The sequence below is a fragment of the Cucumis sativus genome, chromosome 3, assembly GCF_000004075.3.
Source record: "Cucumis sativus cultivar 9930 chromosome 3, Cucumber_9930_V3, whole genome shotgun sequence".
In the NCBI taxonomy this organism is placed as follows: domain Eukaryota; kingdom Viridiplantae; phylum Streptophyta; class Magnoliopsida; order Cucurbitales; family Cucurbitaceae; genus Cucumis; species Cucumis sativus.
This window is the reverse complement of record NC_026657.2, coordinates 40,269,394-40,283,071: the sequence shown is the minus strand read 5'-3', so window position 1 is coordinate 40,283,071 and position 13,678 is coordinate 40,269,394. Positions and strand designations below refer to the sequence as shown.

The window sequence follows — 13,678 nt, the reverse complement described above, 5'->3', positions numbered from 1 at the left end:
TATTGGCTTTCAAACACTTACTTTTTTTTTTAGTTTAATTTGGGTGCTTATTAAATTTGAGTTGATTGGTTTTGATATTAATATTAATTGATCAAACCTAATTGGTTAGTACACTATTGTTCATTTCACTGCATTCATTTCACACTCTGTATTTATTTCACATTTATTTCACACTTTGTGTTTATTTCACACTTTGTGTTTATTTCACAATATGTATTTAACTAATTTTTGGTTAGTAATATATATTTATATGGATTTTATGATTTAAACTCCATAACTACATAAAACGATTCCATTTGAAAATTAATTAATTAATTTTTAAATCAAAATAGTTCTAATAACTAAAATCAATTTAACTAAAATCAAACAAAATAAATTTGACAAATACACAGTAGTGATCACCAAATTCATTTGAAGACCAATTTGTTTCTTCTTCTTGTTTTATAGTTCTTTTGGTGTCTTTTAAAAAATAAAATAAAATGTCAAAATATTTATACCACATCACAATTTCGAAAATAAAAAAAAGCCTACACTCACAATATAAAATTTCAAAAATGTCCAATTAATTGAAATCGGACGAGCGCAATATATTTGAAAAACCATAATTTAGTATTTGGGAAATGATAGTTTAGAATTTGATCGTTTAGATTTGACTTCCTAGATCTAAATGATCACGTGTAAATCTAAACGATTTTTTAATAATTTTTTTTGTAAACATTCATTTAGATTGATTGTTTAAATTTGAGTTGTCAAATCTCAACGATTTTTTAAAAACGATAGTTTATATTCGGTATACGATCACTTAAATTTAACTATTTTTTCACACATTATTTGCCAAATCTAAATAATTTTTTAAAAGATTCTTTGATGACAATTGTTTACATTTGACTATTTTTTTACACAATTGTTTAAATTTGAAAAGCCAAATCTAAAAGATTTTTAAAAGATTCTTTGGTGTTATTCAATATACCAAAGATTTTTTTTCATGATCTTTTATATTTGTATCTAAACAACACAATAACAATTTGAATTTTTTTTTTAAAAAGATATTATATATTTGGTACACGATCTTGAACCAAATAACGATTTTAAAAAAAAATTACAAAAGAAGAGAAAAAGACGATGGAAAGAAGAAGAAAAAATTGCAGAAGAGAAGAAGAAAGACGATGAAAAGAAAGAATACTGTCAAAGATCATAAAGAGGAGAGAATAGAGAATGTTGCAGAAAAAATCGAAAAAAAAAAAATCAAAATTGAAAAATCTTTATAAACCAATAAAGACAATTACGAAATTGTGAAAAAATAATCAACTTTAATGTGAATGTAAATATTTTACCGTTATGTTTTATTTATGAAAATTAACTAAATTCAAATAAAATAAAATAAATAAATAAGTAAAATATTTACGAGCTCTAACAAAATTTTGGATTCTATCACTATAACATATCAATGATTATAAGTGATAGAATTTGTTATACCTTATAAATATTTTATAAAAAAATTTATTTTTGAAAATTCTCCTAAAACAAATATATATGCAAGGGGAATTTTTAAAAATAGTAGATTTTACAAAATATTTACAACCTATAGTAAATTTTATCACCAATAGTCATTGATATGATATAGTGATAGAAGATTATAGCTTATAAATGGTTTGTTTTTTTTTCTAGTCTCCAGCTCAACTCTCTTCTCTTCCATCTACTAGCTATAAATTACTACTTTACTTTCTTTTTTCTCCAAAGTTTATTATATTTATAATTTTTCAAAAATATTATTATATATAATTATACTTTGAATTTAATTGTGAAAATGTAACGTTCAATAATAAGTTAGAATATTATACTTTACTTTCTTTTTCTATCTAGTTTACTATATTTGTAGTTTTTAAAAAATGTTAGTATATACGATTATACTCTAAATTTAATTGTTAAAGTTTAACGTTCTACAATAAATTAGAAGATTATACTTTACTTTCTTTTTCGGCAAAGTTTATTATATTTGTAACTTTCCAAAAATATTATTATATACGATTATATTTTGAATTTAAACGTTGAAAGGTAAAGATAAGTTCAAAGATGAAAAATTCTTTTCTTAATTGAAAAAAGTTAATTTAGAAACTTATTCTACTTAATTACGGCGGGTTCACTAACAAGTTTCGTGATTAAATTTTCAAGCTCTCATATATTTTGTTTCAAAAGCCCAATTTTTTTAAAAGTTTTATACGTAAACAAATTTAGGTCTCTCTATAATACATAGTACAAAGCCATACATAAATTAAAATCACAATTCGAAAGAGAGATATATCCAACGAAAATGTGTGTTGATGTATGATTGAAAAGAAAAAAAAAGGCCTAAAATTAAAGAGTTTATAGCTATTATATTATATCTACACCTCCAACAACAAGATATTTGTAGTTCTTAATTTCGTAAAAATTTAAAAGTTAAGAGTGCGTAGTTTTGATCATTATCCTATCTATATTTAATGACGCTTCAAGATAAAAAAGAAATTTCTAAATATTGTTAACTTTAAAAGCCGTCAAAACAAGTAAATGTTGAAATGTCTTAAATTTGTTATTTGATACTCCAAATGATTAAACATGACTAACTCGACCATTATTGAGTGAATCAAGTAAATCTTTATAGTCTTTGTAACATGATATTTTCTCTTTAATAATAAACAACTCTCTTTATTTATATTATGCTAATAAACTACATAAATCTTTGTATTGATTATTATATACACAATATTAATATTTTCTATTTTCTTTGTTTGTCGATTGCATAATTAACATTAGTAAAAATGAGTAAGATGTATGGATAATAATGTAATAGTTTAATCAATATTCTATTATACTTCAATTGATTTGGGACTATATAAAAGACTTAGTGGGGGTGGAGGGTTTCCACAACAAATTAGCAAATATCCAAATAAAGATGATGGAAATGTTAAGTGTTTGTGTGATTATTGGAAGTGTTTTAGGGGTTTACTTTTTTGTGAGGAAACTAAATGAAGTATGGTATTTGGTTAAGTTAGGAAGAAGAGTTTACAAATCACTTCCTTCTGGTGATTTGGGATGGCCACTTATTGGATCTTCATTCTCCTTTTACAAAGCATTTAAGGCTGGTGGTGATCCAGATTCTTTCATTCATCATCTTATTTCAAGGTATATTTCTTCATCTCTATTTCACTTTCTTTTGCCTTTTGATTATTCTTCACGGGTCTGACATTATTATATCAATCTATTCAAGTATATTACTATAACCATACCTTTATAAATGTGATGAAAGTGATAGAGATGCATGTCAAATTTAACTAAGATATTTTGTTGCACCTATTGTTTTTCGTCTTATATCATTTTGCTTAAAAAATGGGTATCGTGGTCTATCCACCTAAGGTTTCAAGCTAGCTTTTAAATAGAGAAACCATGAAAACCATGATAAGAAAACTGTAAAAAACCAATACGATTTTATTTTTAAAGAAGCAAAATCAAAGATTTACGCCCCACCTTATAACTAATGGGTTATTTTTTGCTTTCGAAAACTTTAGTTTATAATTACTCATTCCGTCCCTATCTTTGTTTACTTTATTTTCTAGTTACTAATATTTTAAGAACTCATCTAAACTTTTGAACAAAAAAGAGGGTTTTTTTTCCTTAAGAACTCATTCTGACCAATAATTTCTAAGCAGAAATGGAAGAGTTGGAATGTACAAAAGCCACCTCTATGGAAGGCCGACCATCATCGTAACAGATCCAGAAATATGTCGACGGATATACTTAGACGACCAAAAGTTCAAACCAAATTATCCAAAATCAGTGAAATTATTAGAAGTAAATGGTCTTTTCTCAAGGATTGATCACAAAACATTCTATAGAATAATGGCATCCCCCTTAAATGGGTATGAGATATTATCTAAATATGTGAGTTTCATTGAGGAAATAATGAGCAAAGGGTTAGAGGAATGGAGCACAATGAAAGAACCCATTGAATTGTTGAGTGAAATTGGAAGTCTGCTTTTTAAAGTCATTATTCGTATCTTCTTAGGCAATGAAATTCCTACCCCTACATTGAATAAGCTTGAAGCACTATACAAACACTTGGGTCCAGTAATTTTGTCCATTTTACCTTATGATGTCCCTGGCCTAACCTACCATCATGCACTCAAGGTATACAATTTAGTTCATTTGTATTGATCTTTTAACGTTTTTCTCTCTCGTCATTTTTGGATTTGAGAATATAGAATAGAAGCGTGTGAATAGTCATTGCAGAAGTTCGATCTAGCATCTAGGGCACTCCAGTTGATGATTTCAATGTGTAAAATATATAAATTCCTTAGACAAAGTTTAAGATGATAAATTGCAATATGAGTTTAACTTTTATTTTTTATTTTTTATTGTTATTGTTATTATTCTTTTAACGATCAATTTTATTAGAAAGAAATTAGCATGCTTTATAAGAGTATCAACACAAAGTCTCTTACTTTGATATATTATTATGTAGAATAAAAAAAAAGTTTTCTTTCGATGAAACATACATTTTCTGAAATAAACGAATCAAGTTTATTTAGTGTAAAAAAAAAAGAAGTAATTTTATCATTAATATTTAATTTTAAGAATTTGTTTTAATGTGGAATCTCTTATTTAGTTATTGTTATTATTTTAAAAGAAAGATAAGATTTGTTTTCATATAAATCTCTTGACATATTTAAGTTAAGAATAAATATTAACTATAAAAAATAAAATTTATCATTAATATTTAATATTATCTTTTTATGTCGAATTTCTTTTATTTATTTTTTTATTATTTTAAAGAAGAATGATACAATTTTTTTCAATGTAGAATCTCTTGGGATATATATGTATATATATTTAAAGAAAATAACTTGTACAAGTACACAAAAAAAACTAAGAAAAATATGTTATCAATCAAACAAGCTTAGAGATTTATAAAATCTAGTAGAATTTTAAATCTTATCAATACATAGATATTTATCGATATTCATTAGCAATATCTTGAATTTTAAATCTTATTAATAATAAATATGGATAGACATTTATCAATATTCATTAATACATCCAAATATATTAATAGATTCTAAAATTTTATAAACATTTTTGTTGTGTATATACAATTTTTTGAAAACAATAAATACATACCGTTATCAAACATATACAAAAGAAAATTAAAATACCATTTTGCTCTCCATATTTGATGGTTTTAAAAAGAATTTATCTCTCTAGTACTTTAAATAAAGATTCATTGAAAATATATAAACAAATAGTTATAATTTACCTTTTTTGCCCAAGCAATATCATCAATTAATAGAGATCTATGAGTAGCACTGTTAATTAAAATTCAGAAAAGTATAATCACTCATAATGCTACATCAAAATTATTATCTTAAATAGATAAGCAAAAAAGAAGAAGCAGCTCTATTTTAATTCTCTTTTCTCTTTCCTTTTTTGTTTTAGTTGTACACAAATGGATGTAATAGGAAAAGATATAAAGTCCAATATTAATTAATTTAACAGTAGTATTGTTGTTGTTGTTGTTGACAGGCAAGAAAAGAGATAGAAAATATCTTGGAAGGTGTGATTATGGAAAAAAGAAGAGTTCTAGAAAGGAAAGAAACAAATGATGAATTAGTGAAATGCCAAATGGACAAATTAATTGTGGCAACTGATGAAAATGGGAAAAAACTATATGACAATAAAGCCATTATAGATTTGCTTCTTGGATTACTACATGCTGGACATCATACACCAGCTTATACTGCTATGTGGGCTATTGTGCAAATCTCACAAAATTCTCATATCTTCCAAAAAGCTAAGGTTAAATTAATTAAGTACTTTTTATTATTTCATTTTAGTCCCTTTTTTATGTGTGATATTTTTCAACTTTTGGTCCTTGAATAAGACTACTAATGATGGGGTTTTGATATTTGATCATTTTTACAGGAAGAGCAAGAGCTTATTATGAAAGAAAGACCATCTACTCAAAAGGGATTAAGTTTTACAGAAATCAAACAAATGAAATATCTTATGAAGGTGGGTGTTTTTCTAATAATTTTTTTTGTTCATAATGTATAACTAAAAAGAGAGAAAATAAAAAATAGTGTCCAAAATATAAAATAGAAAAATTAGGTCATACAAGTTTTTTCTTATTAAGTTATATTCATATATATTTATCTCTAGTTAAAAAGAATGATTTATTTATAGCAGCTAGTTTATCATCGTGTGTTAAGTCACACTTAACGTAGTTTTTCCAAACAAAGAAACAAATTTGTAGTATGATTATTTTTTAAAATTTTACTTGATTTTTGAAAATATGAGTGAGATATAGATAAATAAAATAGAGCATTTTTAAAAATAGTAAAATAAATTAAAATAATTATTTGTTGCAGCAAAATTTTGAATTCTATTAATGATAGAAAATTATTAGACTTCTATCACCGTCTGTCAATATTACTATTATTGATAGAATCTGAAATTTTATTGTATGGTGTAATTATTTTGTAAAATCTATTAATTTTGCCCAATTTAAATCACTAATTAGAAAACAAATAACGATAGTTGACTTCTAAAATATGAAAGGGCCATGTATCGTGAGTTTATCAAAAGTAAATTTTATATATATTTCTTGGATTAAATCCCTGCTTTCATTCTAACATCATTGACTAAATTATTAATAATAGAGATCATGATAAAATAAAATACACATAAACATGCAGCAAGAATCCAGCATGAGAACATCATATTAATTACATAAGATCGTGAGGATATGTGCCAAATAAGGAATTAATAGTTTCTAATATGTATTGGTTTGCTACACTATAATCTCAATCAATAAAAACTTGAAAGTTTTGACAATAACAGTAGAAAGAATATATCTAAGTTTAGTTTATTTTCTGATTGCAGTTCACTAATGAGCTACTAAGAAGACATACAGTTGCTGTTGCAAGTTTTCGTGAGGCAACAGCAAATGTACACATCAATGGTTAGTACTATATATATATATATCAATAATTGTCTTTGTTGATAGCAATTTACTATTCTTTTGTTTGTTTGTTTTAGACTACACCATACCTAAAGGGTGGACAGTAACGATTTGGACAAGAGCTATTCATATGGACCCTCAAATATATTCAAATCCCCAAGAATTCGATCCATCAAGATGGGATGTATGTTTTCTTTTTCTTTTTATGGTTATCCATATTTAATTTATAAAATAAATCCCCACATGATCTTAAAAAATAAATAAATAAAGATACACAACTAACTTTCATGTTGAAAGATGACTAAAAGATTATTTATAAATGAATGTTGATAAGTATATGAATGATTTTTAAGAGGAAGTATTATCATGAAAAGGTTTCATTTATTTACATATGGTAATTAAAACGTAGACTTTTAAATGTTAATGTACAGTATTATTTGTAAAATGTGATGGGCAGAATTATACACCAAAGCCAGGAGAATTCCTCCCTTTTGGAATTGGAAGTAGGTTTTGTCCTGGAAGTGAACTTACCAAGCTTTACATCACAATTTTACTCCATCAATTTATCCTCAATTACAAGTAAGTATGGTTGATTACCTTTTTGTTTTGTTAAATTAAAAATAAATAAATGAGTTGGTTTTTAAATATAGAAAAAAAATATATACATTTATAAATATAATAATTCTTTTTCATGTATAATGTTGTAGAATGGAAAGAGTTAATCAAAGATGTGACACCACTCACTTACCTGCCCCCAAGCTAGTAGACAACTGCCTTTGCAGAATTATCAAACTCTCATATTGAGGAGTTGGGTATTGATCGTACATATATACTTTCGAAATGTTAATTTAATCTTAGACTTTTCGATTTTATAATTTAAAAGCAACTATTTTAGTCATTTATGTGGTAATGAAAAGGTTCATTTGTCTTTTTTTATTGAGTTCAATAAGTGGATGAAATATTTCACATGAAATGAAGAGACAAATATTTGGATGTATGTGTGTACTGACTCTAATAAATATAATTGATATTGAACGAGGGTGAATATGAAGTTGGTTAGATTTCGAATCTGTGTGCTTTATGTGAGGTCTATCAATAAAAATGAAAAATGATGAATTACAATAACGTTTACCATCTTGGAAAATGCTTTAATTTGATATATGTTTAAAAGTTATTATTCGTAGAGAGACATTGAACTTTGTTATAGATAATTAACACGAGATTTCATCTCAAAGCCAATAAAAAAAGAATACTGATTTATGTATCTGTTGTTAAATTTATGAGATTTAATGGTTTTTCATTGTGTGGGTTCCTCACAACAAGCCCTTTTCTGGAGTTCACCATACATAAATTGAATACAAATTTTGGTAATTTTATAAGTTATGATTTCATATTACATAAACATAAGATCTCACCTTAAAACCAATTATCAACAAAATGAATCCATATGATCTAAGAACAATGAATCCAAAACAACTAGGGCCCTATTGTTTTTGTTTTCTTTTTTTCTTTTTTGGGTATTCTTGATATAATCAAAATCTCAAATGTTAGAGATAGCTACCACAACAAAAATCATGTTCTTAAATTTCTCCCCATTACAAAACTATATTATAAATTTTAAAGATCGTCATAAAAGCTAATTGATAGTGGTTCTTAACACATGGTTATATTTAACCTTCTTCACACATTTCATTATAAATAAAGTTGATATCAAGTGCACATGTATATAATATAACTCCCATTTGTGTATTTATTCCTACTGCATCAATCTCTCTCACACTATGACAGCCTAATAATTTTGCAAAGGCAATTTTCTGGCCGAGGGGAAGGCATTTGATTGTTGTTGCTTTCTAGGTTGACACCCTCCATTCTACAATAAATATACAAACAAAATAACAATTCAATATCTTTTTTATTTTATATTTTTTTTAGCAAAATAAGATAAATAAAATTTTAAAAAATATATGAAGAAGCATATCTATACATACTTGTAATTGAGGATGAAATGATGAAGTAAAATAGTAATCTCAAGCTTTGCAAGTTCACTTCCAGGACAAAACCTGCTTCCAAGTCCAAAAGGGATGAATTCTCCTGGTTTTGGTGTATAATTCTGCCCATCACATTTTACAAATACTACTAACATTAATATTCTCTTAATTTTGTTATTTCTCTACTTTCCTTCTTTTCTTAAAAAAAAATTCTCATTTACCAATTAACATTATTCTTAATAATTTTCGTAAATGTGTGCACGTGCATGCTATATAAGCTATTGAAGTACAAACGATGAATTAGGTCAAAATCGAATCTATTATAGTATGAAAAATATAATGCAGTGTGTGGATGTGCACTTGTGTCTATGTGTGCATGTGTGGTGCTAATTGTGTATCAAATAATAGATCTTTGTTTATTTATAAAGTTTACATGTGGTTTTATTCATTTTAGTCTCTAAGTTCAATTTTGGTTATTGTATTTTGACAAAGTTATCATTTAGGTTTATACAATTTTTTTTCTTTTCTAAAGATTAAAATGTTCTTAAAATAAACAATAAATTATTACTTTTTAAAAGTTTAATAATTAAAACAAACGAAAGCCAAAATACAAAGTCTATTATAAATAATCTTTAACTTTTTAAAAAATTAATATGGATTTATTTGAATGGTTGATTAAAATAATCATGCATGAAACTTACATCCCATCGTGAAGGATTAAATTCTTGTGGATTTGAATAAATTTGAGGGTCCATATGAACAGCTATATTCCAAATTTGTACTGTCCATCCTTTTGGAATGAAGTGACCTAAAACAGAAAATGAAAAAAAAACACAATAGGGAAAATAAATTAGTTATCTTAATTATCATCAAGAAATAATAATTTCAATATAAACACATAATTAGTAACAAATATATATCATGTATGTATTAATAATAAGTTCTCATGCTTCCGTCAAGGAAAATTTAAATTCTTCTTCCTTTATGGCTTTTTAATAAAAGTTTAATTTTCCCTAAACAAATATATCAAGTTGTATATATAATATAAAAGGGGAATGAATTTTTTACATACTTATATGAGACAAAATAATAATAATAACAACAAAACTTACCATTGATGTTTACATCTGTTTTTGTTTCACGAAAATTCGTGGCAGTAATGGTATTTCTTCTCAAAACCTCGTTAATGATCTAAAACAATAGAAAATTAGTAAGACAAAAATAATTTTGAAATCTACCACAATTTAAAATAACTTTTTCACACAAGAAATATATAAATTATAAATTATCAATAGGATTCTATGACTAAGATACTTCAACATCTAGTGACAAACTATCACTAGTAGATGTTATTGTTGATGTGATTTATTATTGATAAACATCAATTTTTTCATAAGTTTCAATCAAACATTGCTATATTTACATTAAACATTAATTATCTTTTATCATGTCTAGTCTTTTGTGAACAATTAGACATGGACAAAACTTTGAGAATGGATAGAAGGATTATTTGTTAGCTTTGTTAAATTGGGGATGTAGTTTTGTCTATGGATAAGTGTATCATAATATATGCATCATTATTAATGGGCTCCTATTAAGAATTATCAATTTATAAGTATGATATGATTGATAAAAGAAAATGTTTAATTATAATATTTAGAAATTCAATCCAAATACGTCTTTAAAATCAATTTGTTTGTCTTTTGTCTTGGTGTGTTTAGAAAGGAAAAAAACAAAGAAGCATTACCTTGGTGAGATATTTCATTTGTTTGATTTCGTTAAGAGTTAAGCCCTTTTGAACAGATGGTCTTTGTCTTATGATCGACTCTTGCTCTTCCTGTAAATAATTAATTCATTTTATTAAACATCTCTTAAAATTAAACCTTCTTCGATGGAAAGTATAAGGATGAAAATAACATAACATAACATAACATAACCTTGGCCTTCTGGAAGACATGAGGGTTTTGTGAGATATGTAGAAGAGCCCAACAAGCAGCAATGGCAGGAGTACTATGGCCAGCAAAAAATATCCCAAGAATCAAATCTCTAATGAAATTGTTACTATATAATTTTGCCCCATTCTCATTAATGGCGACAACCAATTTGTCCACTTGACATTGCACTTCACTTGTTTTATCATTTTCAAATCTTCTTATTTTCTCCTCAACCACACCTTGAATTGTATTCTCTATCTTCCTTCTTGCCTACCAACAATGTTGTACAAAAAAAAGACGATAATGTTGAGTGCTTTGAAAACAAAGAAGGTTTCAAGAAAAGATGGGACTGATATTAAAAGAAGAAAAAAAACAAATTAAAAAAATTGTGTACCTTGAGTAATTGGTGAAAAGTGAATCCAGGGAAGTCATAAGGGAAAGTGGACATGACCATTCCAAAACTCAATTCTTTGTACAATGTATGAAGCTCAACCATGGTTTTGGCATCAAGTTGAGACCCTAAGAAAATTTTTGTAATGACTTTGAAAAAGAGAATTCCAATTTCATCCACCAATTTAATAGGCTCTCTCATCATGCTACTCCATTCCTCCAACCCTTTTGCTATTACTTCCTCAATGAAATCCACATAATTAGATAATACCTCATACCCATTCATGGGTGATGCCATTACTTTATATGCAATTTTGTGATCCATATTTGAGAAATCACCACTTGATCCTTCTAGGATTTTCACTGACTTTGGATAATGTTGTTTGAAGTTTGCTTCGTCTAAGTATATACGTCGACATATTTCTGGATTTGTTACAATCACTGTTGGGTTTCCATAAAGGTGAGTTTTATACATTCCCCCTTTTCCATATCTGCATAAAAATGTGCACAGTTAAGACATAAAGATCAAATTTGCTTCAGCTTAATATTAATTATTGCAATAGTTCAAAGGTAAATTGACAACAAACCAAATGATTATCAGCTTAGAATCTACTCCGATCGAAAAAAAATATTAAGAAGAAAGAGATTGAAAGAGATACCTTGAGTGAAGAGATTGGATAAAAGAGATTGGATCTTCTTGAACTATGAATGTTTTGTAAGAGGAGAAGGAATAGCCAATAACAGGCCATCCCAAGTCACCAGGAGGAAGAGACTTGTAAGCTCTTCCTCCTAACTTAACCAAATACCACAATTCATTGAGTCTCCTCACCAACAAACAAACCCCTAAAACAACTCCAATAATTACACAAACACTTATCATTTCCATTATCCTCGGATAGCTTCTTGAGAAACTCGATCTAAACCTATATTGAAGAAAAGCTTTTTTGAATTGTGTGCATAGTAATGTAAGTCAAATCAACTAGCATGCTCCAACTTTCTATCTAACTTTGTCTTCTTTCGTTGATTTTTTCTAAATGGTATTATTTTAATTAATAAATAATTAAAAATTGGGTAAACTTCAAGAATGTATTACGTACTGTAAAAATTCAATACCACGTGAATCATGTCTTTACGTGATAATTTGTGTTTTGTGATTCTCATTCGTCTGCGACCCATCAACTTTTCACCGTACAACTATTATAATAATAATTATTGAAAAAGACATTATTATTTATTATCATACATTATAAAATATATTTATCATTATTATCTTACCACCAAGAGTCGAGATGGTGTGATTGGACACCGAAATAAAGTAAACAAATTTTTTATAAAAAAAATATGATATGCAAAAATTAAAGTTAAGTTTGGAAGTCATTTATATATAGGTAATGTATTAGCACTCCACAACACTCATTTAGAAAACAGTCGCTAAATTTCAAATCTTAAATTGAAAATATTTTTTAATTTATTTTAAAATTGATATCTTATTTTATGTTTCCTTACCTCAATATTTTTATCCATTATAAAATTAATAATAATTAAAGGAACATTTTTAAAAGTAAAAAATAAATTAAAATATTTACAAGTTATAGTAAAATTTGAATTCTATCAATAATACTCTTCCATCACTATAACATATCGATAACTATAAGTGATAAAATTTACTATAGGTTGTCAGGCCGAACTCTATAACTAAATAATAATAATAATAATATCATACTAATAATAATAACAATAATAGATTAAAAGAAAACAATAATAAATAATAAGAAGAATGTGTAGTGATAGAGAAGAAAAGAAAAAGATTTGAAAAGGATGATGGAAGAAATGAAATGCATTGTCAGTGGACAAATTGATTGTGGCCACAAATGAGAAAATGGTTATAGAATGGGTAAAGGAAAATGTTCAAACAAAAATGTATTAATTGTAAAAATATAATATCTCATCTCGTGCATCACGTGTTTACATGATCAATCCATCAACTTTTCACCATACAACTATTTTTATAATAATAATAATAATAATACCACAATTACTTATTATTAAACGTTGAAAAAAATATTATAATTATATTAATAATAAAATAAAATTTATGGAAATTAGAACAGTGTTACTCAACAATATCGAAAAGATCTTTCGTCAACACGCGATTAATTTGACATCTGTATGTAATATATTTGGTACATGATCTTGTATCAAAATTATTTAAATTTGACTGCACAAACATTTAAATTTTTATTTATTTATTTGAAAATAAGACAGAGTGTCAGGCTCAACTTTAAGAAAAACCAGATTGAATAACCTAAGGTTTTCCTAGAGTGCTCATTAACAAGACACCATAATTTATTGATAGGTTGATAAAAATTATT

The 13,678-nt window shown here is 26.3% G+C and overlaps 2 protein-coding genes across 2 annotated transcripts; one reads left to right on the top strand and one right to left on the bottom strand.

Annotated features, from left to right (window-relative positions):
- The first annotated feature begins 2,932 nt into the window (after positions 1-2,932).
- On the top strand, positions 2,933-8,029 carry LOC105435043 (beta-amyrin 11-oxidase). The gene is made up of 8 exons (XM_011654359.2): positions 2,933-3,162; positions 3,687-4,164; positions 5,557-5,829; positions 5,956-6,045; positions 6,916-6,994; positions 7,072-7,178; positions 7,452-7,573; positions 7,702-8,029. Exons 1-8 carry the CDS (start codon positions 2,933-2,935, stop codon positions 7,796-7,798), a joined length of 1,476 nt encoding a protein of 491 aa, XP_011652661.1. The 3' UTR covers positions 7,799-8,029.
- Positions 8,030-8,552: 523 nt separating this feature from the next.
- LOC101207275 (beta-amyrin 11-oxidase) lies at positions 8,553-12,268 on the bottom strand. Its single transcript, XM_004148467.3, has 8 exons — positions 11,966-12,268; positions 11,311-11,797; positions 10,920-11,186; positions 10,730-10,819; positions 10,095-10,173; positions 9,684-9,790; positions 8,983-9,104; positions 8,553-8,864 (listed from the first exon to the last, which is right to left on the bottom strand). The coding sequence occupies exons 1-8, from the start codon at positions 12,190-12,192 to the stop codon at positions 8,774-8,776; spliced, it is 1,470 nt and encodes a 489-aa protein (XP_004148515.2). The 5' UTR covers positions 12,193-12,268; the 3' UTR covers positions 8,553-8,773.
- Between the last annotated feature and the right edge of the window lie 1,410 nt (positions 12,269-13,678).